The 12,238-nt window shown below is 36.8% G+C and overlaps 1 protein-coding gene across 2 annotated transcripts in view; it reads left to right on the top strand.

The window, feature by feature from the left end:
- The window catches only part of NCAM2 (neural cell adhesion molecule 2), a 525,587-nt gene that overhangs the window by 330,053 nt on the left and 183,296 nt on the right, over positions 1-12,238 (top strand). For both annotated transcript variants that reach the window (XM_074971360.1, XM_074971367.1), the window contains exon 8: positions 7,314-7,459. In XM_074971360.1, coding sequence (XP_074827461.1) covers positions 7,314-7,459 — 146 coding nt within the window. The remainder of the gene's footprint in view (positions 1-7,313; positions 7,460-12,238) is intronic.

The following is a 12,238-nucleotide window of genomic DNA, read 5'->3' as shown; positions in this document are numbered from 1 at the left end:
AGTTTGATTCTGCCATTCTGCATGTTTGCAGCCCCCTCCATTTTTGCTGTTGTCAACCGATTTTATCAGAATTCCATTTACACCAAAGTCTTGGGAAAGAAAGAGAGTTGATTATGGACTTCAATTCCTGTTCTCCAATAAAAACAGACACTAGAATCCAAAGGAGTTCTGTTTTCAATGATTGGTTCTGTTCATTTCAAAACTTTCTAAGATAGAACTTTTTTGCCAAATCTATCATTTTTTTTAACAAAATGCTGCTTAAATGTTATACCTGAAAGGAAGATAAAATAGCCAGTGTTTATCAATTCAATGTGCAAGAGATTTAGCAAAGCTTTCATTGCCATTACACAGTTCCTGGCAATTGCCCTCCAGCAGAAGAGTTGTATGACAGTGTTGGAGAGAATATATTACTGCTATTTCTTTCTCCCCATTTCTTCAGGCAAGTGAGATGATACAACTACCATCTCCTAGTCTACCTTTGTTAGACATAACCCAACATATTGCAAGAAGGAGTCTCAGCTACCTTGGTTTTCAGGACTAAATAGATACACTGCAGTAGCTCTAAAATGGGATGTGCCCTTTGGGAAATGATTCTTCCCCCCACTTCCGTCATTACCTCCAGACTTATCATCCATGTTGATTGAAGACTTTATAGTGGCTAAAGTGCAAGTGGGTAATGTTTTCTCTGTATGTATTAAATTGGTTAATAAACTTCAGAAAAAAAGGCCAATGGAAGTTCCCTGATTAAACACTACAAATCTACCCAGAGGAGGAATTCCATGCATTCTACAGAGGAGAAAAGTGAACTCTGCACACCCAGGAGTTATCAATATCCTAAATCTAATTTCAGGTATTTATCATTCCCAGAAAGAAAAAGTGTTCTGTACCAGAGGCAGGGGGACCAGTGGTTAGGGCTGTGCATGTAGGAGGCGTCTTTCTAACTACCTGTGACCCAATTCATTCCACTCAGCATCAAGTGCCACCTGCAATACAACCTGTCTAATTCCATGAGCTGGCTAAGATCTTTTGTCATCCATAGTTAATTTATACATTTTTCAAATTTACCTCTTGCCTTCCTTATTACTCCTCTGTCTCTCTCTCTCTCTCTCCTAGAGAAGAGATAAAACATGTTACAGTCTAGTATGCCTTGCTATAGAGACAATGATATCAGTGCTCTCAGAAGAGGAAGCCTTAGATTCCTACTGTTTTAATTTGATATTGAAGAATTGCTCAGAAGAAGACTGCTCCCTCATGGCCCATGGGTTCAAGATAGACTTGTTCAAGTCAGTCCTTCCTTACAAGTGTATCTGTAAGTCCTGATTACCTCAGAACCTAAAGTGCTGTCTCAGGAACCTGCATCTCAGGTAGTTCTGCCTCTTCTTTGGCTTCTCATTGGCCTGCAGCATATTTACCAAACTCACCGTCCATCTGGAAGCAGAGGGGGTTGCAGTTTTGCTATATCTTGATGATTAGCTGGCTTGAGGCAGTTCTTTCCAGAAGCAGCAATGTCTCTGATCTTAAACTTTTTCCTAATCCCGAGTCTTATTAACCCCTTGTCCGAAGATCCTACAGGAACTTTTTGACCCTAGGAAAAACTGTGGGCTCTTTTGAAGACGTTAAAGAAAAGGACAACCAACAACATTATAGTATTGCCAGGTCTTGTGATTTCTATTATGAATCTTCCAATATTTGGCATTTTCCTTAAAGTGCCACATCTTAGAGTTATTTGATTATGTGAAAATCTCATCTTAAAAATAAATAAAGTTTTTAGCCCTCATTCTTTTGCAGACAAAAGCTTGAAAACCTGAATCCTAAAAGCTGAAAAAAGCAAAGCAAACTAAAAACAAACCCAATGTTTTATTTAAGTGGGTATATATGGAAACTAGTGTCACAGATTAGAAAAGGTTCCATGTAATCTTCCATGAATGCTTCTGATGGACACTTATAGTTCTGTAGATTAAACTTTATGTTCTGGAGAAATGATGTCACCTTTATTGATAAAATACTACTGACCGTGATTGCTCAGACAGCAGACATATTTACTTACTTTTAAATGCTGTTTCTCTGATATATGTTTAGTCTCTTTGTTAGCGTCCCATTTGTGTAATTTTTTTTTCTTACAGGGGACCATCCATTTTGTTTTCTGCATAAAACATTTCACTTTAACTAAGCTTGCGTGCAAGTCCTTTCTTTCCTGAATCTTCTTTCATTCCAGACACACATCTCAGCAAGATCACAGCTTGTTAGTACATTTTTTGTAAGTGTGTTAGTATTTGTAGCAGAAGAAACATAACACCTTCAACCTTTCTGGATTAACATCCCAAACTTCCATAATTTCATTAGTGGCATGTCTGGATTGGCACCAAAATTATTTAATTCCATTGGTTGCTTGTCTGGTTAATAGCATTGTAAGAAAGTATCAATTTAATTTGAGAATGTCCTTGTCCAATCAGAAATAGAACATTCACAGATTTAAAAAGTCTGTTCTAGTTTTCCTATCCACAGAAGTCCTGGAACCTCACTGTGGCATAAATATATAGTACTCCTCTTTTTTAAATACTATCTTATTATCCTACCTGTATAATTAAAAGTTAACTAATTACCATAATACATTGAAGACCTTTTGGTCAATAGTGAATTATGATCTTATGGCCTATAAAAACAGGGCAATGAAATAGTATCCTTTTCTCCCTTTCAAGCTTTTCTCCTTCTTCTTAGTAATAATTGTCAGCTAGGAATATTCCATGATTAATCAGTGATTAGTCCGTTAAATGTCAGCTCCTTGTGTCTAAAATGTCAAGCTGATTTTTTTCCTCTTATAGTGGAAAGAAGACCCACTGGAAGAAGATCTTTAAGAAATTTAGAATAGTGGAACCTGTAAAGATCAAGGCATTTTAGATGTGAGGTTTAGAACATGCATCCCTTTGGGGAAATTGAATTGTTTGTCATGCATAAATTTAGGAAAATATTCATGTGCTAATCCGAATAACTTCTACAAAAGGGGGGAACGCACAATTTGTAAGATTAGCTCTGTGGTTGATGACCATCAAGCTTTATATCTTTCCTATAGAAAAGGAATAGGAGAGTGGTAGATGGGGATTATTTTAAGATTTAGCATGATTTTCTTCTATCTTCAAAGATGCAGTTTTGACCTTAGTCAAAATGAACATCATCTCTCATTCTTGTCAATGGGACTGAAGCCACAGGCTGCCCTCAACCAAGATGGCCACCATTTCCCTACAGTGTTAGCTGATAAACCTGAGGATTCCCTTAGTAAAGGTGGCCACCACCTCCCATTGTTTCTAATGAGGCAAAAGCCATCCTGCCATTCAGAAAGAGTGTGGCCCTTTAGTCACTATACATGTGATCCAGGTGGAGAAAAGGGGAATGTTCAAATGTAGGACATGAAACTGATGTGAGGATCTGGAAGATGAGGGACAGCAAGGAGGGAGGATGTGGCGGGTATAAGGAATGTGAGTAGAGATAGTGATAGGGAATATGGAGGGATCAGGAATGGAGACTGGGGAATAAAGAGGGACAGGGGGATGTGGTGGGGTGGTAGAGAGTCTGTTGGATGCAAGAAAATGAAGCCTTGTTTGAACCCAGTTTTCTGAACTGATATTGGACATGCCTGGCAGCTAGACCATGTTTAGCACTTGATCAGGTGCACCCATTATCAGCCACAGGTACTTTTAGGCATAGAGAGACCAAGAGAGCACACTTGGAAAATGTGGGAAAATAAGAGATTGTAAAGGGAAGGGGTTGGTGGGTGGGGAAGGAGGCAGGAGGGTGTCAGAGCAAGAATTTTGAGAGCAATAGAATGGCATGTCTCCTGCCATAGAAGTTAGGAGAGAGTAACTCCTGACCCTCTGCATAGTATTGTGGGGCAGGAGAGCATATTTGTGTATATATTTAAGGTTGAATTTTCAACCAGAAAGGAAACACAGATATTGGCAGTGGGAACTTCCTCTAAGAAGTAAAAAGTCCAGAGACAAGAGTGGGAAAAAAGTCCTCCACTGCAGTTTATAATTTTTATAATCTCTCATTTTTGGCTTTGACTCATAAATTTTGAACTTTTATGGCTGGCAATATTGGGCTAGCTCAAGATGTGCTGTGTCAATGGCCAAGAGGAAATTATGAGTTCTAGCCTCTGGTCTTCCACTGACTGGTGTGACTTCTGTGCACATCATGGTTCTTGTTATTGGGCAAGAAGGCCTCCTAGTACTTCTTTTAAGAAGCAGGCACGTATTATCCACCCACTTTGTGACACTGCTTTCGTGAAGTAGTTCTGGGTACTTGGCTTAGCTATTTGTAACCACTGGATAGCATTCCCCTCCTAAGCCAGTAATACAATCTAATATTTTTCTTCTGTCTAATAAATACTTGTGCAAACCAATAGTAAAATGTGTTACATAGTGACTGGTTTACACTGAAGATAACAGCATATTGCTGCTATAGGTTATTCCTTTAGCTCAATTGGTAAAGGCCTGTTCTGTGGACCAATGGGAAGGTCAGTATGGTTCTACAGGATGCAATTTGAGGTTTTCTTTTAAAAAACTAGGAAAACGCTACATGCAAAACACTGCAATCTCTTAAAAGAATGTTCAAGTTGCAAAGTCCAATACTCAAACATAAAAGAGGCTAAAATTAATTTGACTAGTACAACCACAGATTTGCCTGCTGTTGCATATGCATGAAGGTACAACCTTTAGTTATATGATCACACACTATTTTTCCAACAGAACCCCTGCCTTATTCAATATACAAGATCAATGGTGTTCCGAGAATGAACCAGGATTGTATAGTGAATGAGGCTAGAGGACCCCTATCTTGTTTACTTTGGAAGTGGGAAGTTTGGAAGTGGGAAGATAATGCATCAAAGGATTGTAAGAAGAGAAAGGGTAGTCTTGTGATTAAGGTAGTTGATTGCCATCCAAGAGAACTTCTTTTGGTCCCTAGATATGCAGCGGAAATCCTGTATGATGCTATACAGGCAAGTTGCCTAAAGCAGAATCACATCAGCCACACTATCAGAGTTTCATTCACCTGCACATCTGCCAATGTGATATATGCAATCATATGCCAGCAATGCCCCTCTGCCATGTACACTGGCCAAACAGGACAGTCTCTATGCAAAAGAATAAATGGACACAAATCAGACGTCAAGAATTATAACATTCAAAAACCAGTCAGAAAACACCTCAACCTCCCTGGACACTCAGTTACAGACCTAAAAGTCACAATTATTCAACAAAAAACTTCAAAACCAGACTCCAATGAGAAACTGCAGAACTGGAATTAATTTGCAAACTGGACACCATTAAATTAGGCTTGAATAAAGACTGGGAGTGGATGGGTCATTACACAAACTAAAAATTATTTCCCCATGCTAATTTTTCCCCTGCTGTTACTCACACCTTCTTGTCAACTGTTTGAAATGGGCCATCCTGATTGTCACTACAAACATTTTTTTTTCTCCTGCTGATAATAGCCCGCCTAATTGATTAGTCTCCTTAGAGCTGGTATGGCAACCCCCATTTTTTCATGTTCTCGTTCTGTGTGTATATATATCTTCCTACTGCTTTTTCCACTGCATGCATCTGATGAAGTGGGCTTTAGCCCATAAAAGCTTATGCTCAAATGAATTTGTTAGTTTCTAAGGTGCCACAAGTACTCCTCGTTCTTTCTGCTGATACAGACTAACACGGCTTCCACTCTGAACATTATAATTAGGGGAAATCACGGCAATAATTTTGGAATCTTGTTTTCTCACACATTACTTTGTAAACTGTTCAACTATCAGGCTAAATTTTTTTATGCTTAGTCTTTGCTTCAAGATGATTTGTGTGTGTGGAAGACAGCAAAAACCTAATAATAGAATAAATATATCGAAAAAATGGAAATAACAAGATGTGTGACCATCTTTATCTTAATCACTTTGTTTATGTTATATCCCTTTCCCACAACCTTTGTCTATTTTTGTATGTTTGTTTTTTATCTTTTTTAAATATGCTCTTTGAGGCAGGAACTGTGTTTTTACAGCACCAAGCACGATGGGACTTGTATTCTGACTGATGCTTTAGCACACAATAATTTAGCAGAAGTAAAGGCTCTGGTCCTGTAATGTTGTCCATGCATGTGGACCGTTGCATCCATGTGGATTCCCAGTTGTCAAGAGTCCGCCTGCATGGATCTCTTCAGGATCAGGGCCCCAGTTTGGAGAAAATTATTTCAATAGTTTTACAGTTATGAAAGGTTAAATTCAGCAGGTTAAAATCTTTTCCTCCCTACGGTTTAGACTGATTCAAAGTTAATGTAGTATAGGACATTGATCTATCTTAATATCAAAGTGATCTCAGGGCATGGCTACACTACAGGTTCTACCATGGCACAGCTACAGTCTTATAGGTAGATGCTTCCTACAGCAATAGAATGGCTTTTTCTGTGAATAAAGGTAATTCATCTCCCTAAGTTTCAGTAACTAGGTCAGCTATAGATGAGCTATTATCAGCAGGAGAAAAAAACTTTTGTAGTGATAATCAAGATGGCCCATTTAGACACCTTCTTGTCAACTGTCTAAATGGGCCATCTTGATTATCACTACAAAAGTTTTTTTCTCCTGCTGATAATAGCTCATCTTAACTAATTAGCCTCTCACAGATTGTATTGCAACTTCCAATGTATCTGTATGTATCTATCTATCTATCTATCTATCTATCTATCTATCTATCTAGCTATCTATATCTTCTTACTATATGTTCCATTCTGTGCATCTGATGAAGTGGATGGGCTGTAGCCCACGAAAGCTTATGCTCTAATAAATTTGTTAGTCTCTAAGGTGCCACAAGTACTCCTGTTCTTTTTGAGGATACAGACTAACACGGCTGCTAGTCTGAAACCTTTAAATTTTAAGTGTAGAGCAGGCCTCAAACTCGGGATCATTTCAATATCAGTGTTTTAAGGCATAAGTACAAAGAAGCAGAAATAAAGTTGAGATTTCAATGAGAACATTTCATGTCTGCACTCCTGAGTGCTTGATTTCTCTGCCTTAATATTACGTTAATGCTATTTGTTTGTTTCTTGTTCTCATAGGATGTATTTAACTTGTTAATGCAAGGTCTGTATTCAATTTTGACCTACATTGTTTTGAAAAATAAATCCCACTTTGCAGTTTGTTTTGCTGTGTTAGTGCTGCTGATAATCCCAATGGAGTAAACATGAATGAAATTTTAAAACAAAAAGGACATTTTAAAAGAGACTGTTATATAATGTTTCTGATGCACAATGAGTAATATAATTTATACTTTTAACAGTACAGCCTCAGATAATACATCTTAAAAATGAAACCACATTTGAAAATGGTCAAACAACACTGATATGTGAGGCAGAAGGAGAACCTATCCCAGAAATTACTTGGAAAAGAGCCACCGATGGAATAACTTTTTCTGAAGGTGACAAGGTAAAGTAGCCTTTCATGTGTGTTTCTACAGGATTAGAGATAAAAAGTCTAAATATGTATTGTCTTTTTTTTATAAGTCTAAAACTAATGCAGAAAATGATTAATAGGCTTCTATTAGAACTGGAGGATGCTTTATGTGTACAAGGTCATAGCACTGTGGTATAAAAATCCTAACATTTTAAATGAAAGAAATGAAAATATGAAACAAAATATGTTGTCAAATTACTAAAAGTCGAACTGTCAGAAATTAAAGCTAAACTTTTTGAGAGCTAAACTCTTATTTTGGGTTCTTTAATTTCTTGGTGCCCATCTTGAGACATGTAGAACCCAGTTTTCATAGGTGCGGCTCTCCCACAGCTCCCGTTGACTTTAGCTGGAGCTTTAGGTGCTCACCACTTCTGAAAATCAATCTGCAGGTGTGCAAAGTTGGGGACCCAAAAACTGAGGCAGCCAAAATGAAGAACATTTTTGAAGACTTTGGCCTAAACCTTTGCACCTTTTCTTTACTCCTCTTATCTATTCTTCTATCCTCATTTTTTTTCTTTTGCTCCCAACTTTCCTTCATAAAGCTCAGAAAGACTCTTCACCCCACCATAACTGCAATACATTTGTTTCTACAATGTTTTCTTTCACAACTGAATGGGGTGGGAAAGGATAAGATTCTTCTGATATAAACAAAAACATAAATAGATTACAGTTATTGTGGGAACAAGAACTGTACAGGAGGGGAGCGGTGAAGGGCAGAGAGGTATTAGAAAAAAGGCATAATTTTACCCCTAATCAAGTCAACAGCAAGACTCCAGCTGATTGCAATAGGAACAGGAGCAGGGCCACAGGAGGGGACTGAGTCAAATATTTAACAATTTCCCTTTCAGTGGTTCCACAATGCTATTTGCTTTCTGGTATTTTTTTCTTTTTTCATGTACATTTTGGAGTTTCTCTGCTTCATTTGAAGGGAGTGAGATGGCATCTTGATTGGTGGCAAAAATGAGAATATTGAGTACAGGAAGCAGAGCAGATGGATTGTAGTAGCCGCTCAGGTTAGAGATATTTCCGTATTCATAGTACCATGACTGAAAAATAACTGTACAGTGATTCTGCCAGTCAGATTCTTCCAGAGCCAAACAGAGTACAGAGAATTAATGAATGGAAGAAAAATGCACATTTTTGCCTCCTCAAGGGTCTGATCTAAAGTGAAAAGAAAATAATGGAAAGATCTTCATTGTCTTTAAGTGGCCTTTGCTTGAGGCCCTTCCTTTACTCCCTGTACTCTGGTTGGATGAGATATTCCCATTTCAGTAAAACCATATAAATTAATATTTGTACTCGGACATATAATTTTATATCACAATCTTTGCAAGAAGTATACATTAAAACAGAAGCAAAAGACCAACCAAAATATATTTGGTTAAATTTTGCCTATGGTAGTATCCTTCTATTGTGCATACAAAGGGCAAAATTTCTGGTGTTGGAATATACCTTGGGATAGCTTTGTCATATCAACCAGTGAACTGAAATAAATTCCATTAATAGCTTGATAACTTTTTGAGCAATCTGGACCTAAGTATTTCCCTATATTTCATACAGTATTATGCTTTCATCACATTGTGTGGAAGTTAAAAACTCTCTTTGTCAGTATTGATCCATGTTGCACCTCTTTCTTTTTAGATTGTGCATCAATCTAAAAAGGTAGTGATGAACAAATTCAGTTCAGCTACCTTTTGTGTGCTTGACATACTGCACGTAAAAGGTCAAAGAGAGGGTTATACAATTGCCTTTTGGTTTTACCCCTGAATGTCCCTCTTACTTCATTCATTGCTCAGCCGGACAATATTTGATGGGGCAGAGAATAAGTCACCAGCTTGGAAACTTGGCTATTCAGTTTGGAGTTTACTTATACCTTCCCCAACTCACTTGTATCTGAACCTTATTACAGTGGCATGGTGGTAATTTCATAACCAAGGGTGTGTCCTCTCTGTATCTGTTTACATTTACATTTAGATTGTATCCTGAAAAAGGAGTTTATTTTAAAAAAGAGCTTTTATAGATACATTACTTGTAACACCAAAATGAAACATTATAATCAACAATTCTGACTTGCATAGCATAGACTATAAAATGTCTCCAGTAATTCCTGCATTGAGCCCAATAATTTATTATTCAGCTTTGTGGGTAGTATTTATTTAGTCAGTTCAGGGAGCTACCTGCACTATAAGTGAGGTGAGCCTACTCTGTCACTGATCTCTACTGGCTAAAAACTAATATTGGAATACATTGGCCCAATGCATATTATGACTTTACTTCTAAAGTTCTAATTCCTTTGAAAAAAAATAATATATAAAAATAGAGGACACTTATGTGATTGTCACTAGTTTTAAATTTAGCACATTTTTTGACATAGACTGCTGTGGTATAATCACCACCATAGCTTTAAGCACATCAGCACCACATTCACAAATGGTCGGCACAAGTATGTATCCCAATTATATTTCTCTCTCATTGAAAGATTCTAGCAAAATTGTATCAATTGTCTCCTATTGCTAGCGAGTAGGACATTGTGGCTGTTAGCTTTATTTATTTAAAGTTAGCTGTTTCCTTCCTTTGGAAATGATAGTATTATATCACTAGCCAGTTTAGCCTGTACTAGAAAAGAAGTACATTTGGCTACAGATTAAAGTCTCTCAATAGACAGTATCATTTTTCCATTGGTAAAATCTGTCAGACAAGATCTGTTTCTCATTTAAAAAAGAATGGAAAGATGCCACCGTTTTTAGCATTTTTTCCACCAAGTTTGTTTGTCAATAAGCATGTATAATGAGTGAGATTACAGGGCTTCTGGGCTACAAAATCAACCCAATATGTTCTCGAATGTGACTCTTGGGAAGTAGTTCTTAACTTGTTCTGCTTGTTCCACTTCATGCTATTAGATGAGCTAAAAGTGAATGAGAAAATAAAGTTTTCAGTAATGACTCTTATACTATTTCTTCTCAATAATAGCAAGAAGAAGAATACTGGTGCATGCCATATATTTTTGGTTGTTTCTGGGTCTGGCACCCTCATCTTTGGAAGAATGTAATCTTTAAAAAAAAGTTACTAAGTGGAGTTTTTTTAATTTGATCCACTATTCTGCCATGGATAGAGTTTTGACTGCTGTGCAGTGGTTTTTTCCAATCTGATTGAATTATCTCTAATTGAGAATGAATAACTGAGACTAAATTAAAAATCTGAAGGTTGCTCAGCATTTTTTATTTAAATGAACCATCTCTTTGAAAATAAATATTCAAACTTCTTGTTCAGCATTTGCAAATCAAATCTAGGTCCTAAAAGTTTCTGAATGTACATGGGGATGTTTACAACTATAGATTCCATCAATGATATTTAGAAGCTAGAGGATAAAAATGTTTTAAATTGTGAAACATATTAATATTAAAATTGCCAATAGCATGAGAGTTGTATAGATATAGATATAAATTTAAAAAAAAAACAATTATTGAACACACTACACAGACACTTAGGCCCTAATCCAAAGCTGATGGAAGTTAATGTAAAGAGCTCATATTGAGTTAAATGGGCTTTGGATAGAGCTCTCATTTAAGTAGATAAAACTATATTATTACAAATGTATGTCATTAAACATGTTTGTGTTCAAACTATCAAAAGTAGTTCTTTAAAATATTAGAGTTGACAATGAATTTGGTCTTCATAAATAGATTCTTAAGCTGCAAATGCTGTTAAGAGTGTAATATCTAGTTTGTTGGCTTTTATTGCAAGCTTTTGCTGCCCCTTTTAGTCAGTTCAGTTTTGTAATTACAGCGCAAAAGCCTTATCAAGTAGGTAGCTTACTCTTGTGATAACATTTTTATTTTACATTAAAATATTTAATTGCTTTTTTCAAAGTATATAAATAGACCACTACAATTCCTATGAAACAGAATTGACATGTATGTTATACAGTACAATTAAAATATACTGAGAAACCAAAAGTGGTCCCTTTTTAATTCCTCAGCTTGTATAGCTGACTAGCCATTCAAGAGGCCTCTTGAAGGTATGTGTGGAGAAGCAGTATTGAGGCCTGTGATGCCCACAAGGCTTGTGGTTTTCCACCTATCCCAGGGGTCTCTTCAGGTGTTACCCCTTTAGTGCACTACAGCCATGGTGGAAGGGTAACCAGGACAGAATCCAGTCATAACAAAGGAAATATAATGGGTATATCCTATATAAACCAACCAACCAAAACTGTACCTGCATTATAAGTGGACTAGAATGCATCATTAGGCTATAAATAAAGGAATATCATTGTTCATGATTAAGTTGTTTTAAGATCTTCTGATAAAATGTGTGCTGCAGTAAGTAGGCACAACAGGGATTATTTAAGAGTGCTTGTGGCAGTCGTAGATATTCCTTGGTTTTGATTTTGTTTGTTGTTTGACAGACTCTGTTATTTCCACTGTTCGACCCTCACAGTTGTTCATAGATTTTAAGGACAAAAGGGAACCATTATAGTTATTTAATCCAACCTCCTAATAATACAAGCCATTGAATTTCACCCCGTGAATGCTGCGTCTAGCCCACCAGCTACAGTTGAATTAGAAAAACATCACATCTTTCAAATAAAGACTCCCTTTGATGGAAAATTTATCACATCCCTTGGTAATCTGTTGCCAATGTTTAATTGTCCCCCAATGTGTTCATCTTATTTCCAGTTTGAACTTGGCTGACTTGAACTTCCAGCCGTTAGATCAAGGTATGTCTTTATCTGCTAAAATAAAGAGCTCTCTA

Source organism: Natator depressus, chromosome 1 (genome assembly GCF_965152275.1).
Source record: "Natator depressus isolate rNatDep1 chromosome 1, rNatDep2.hap1, whole genome shotgun sequence".
In the NCBI taxonomy this organism is placed as follows: Eukaryota; Metazoa; Chordata; order Testudines; family Cheloniidae; genus Natator; species Natator depressus.
The sequence above is the reverse complement of the archived record's forward strand: the minus strand, read 5'-3'. Positions and strand labels throughout refer to the sequence as shown.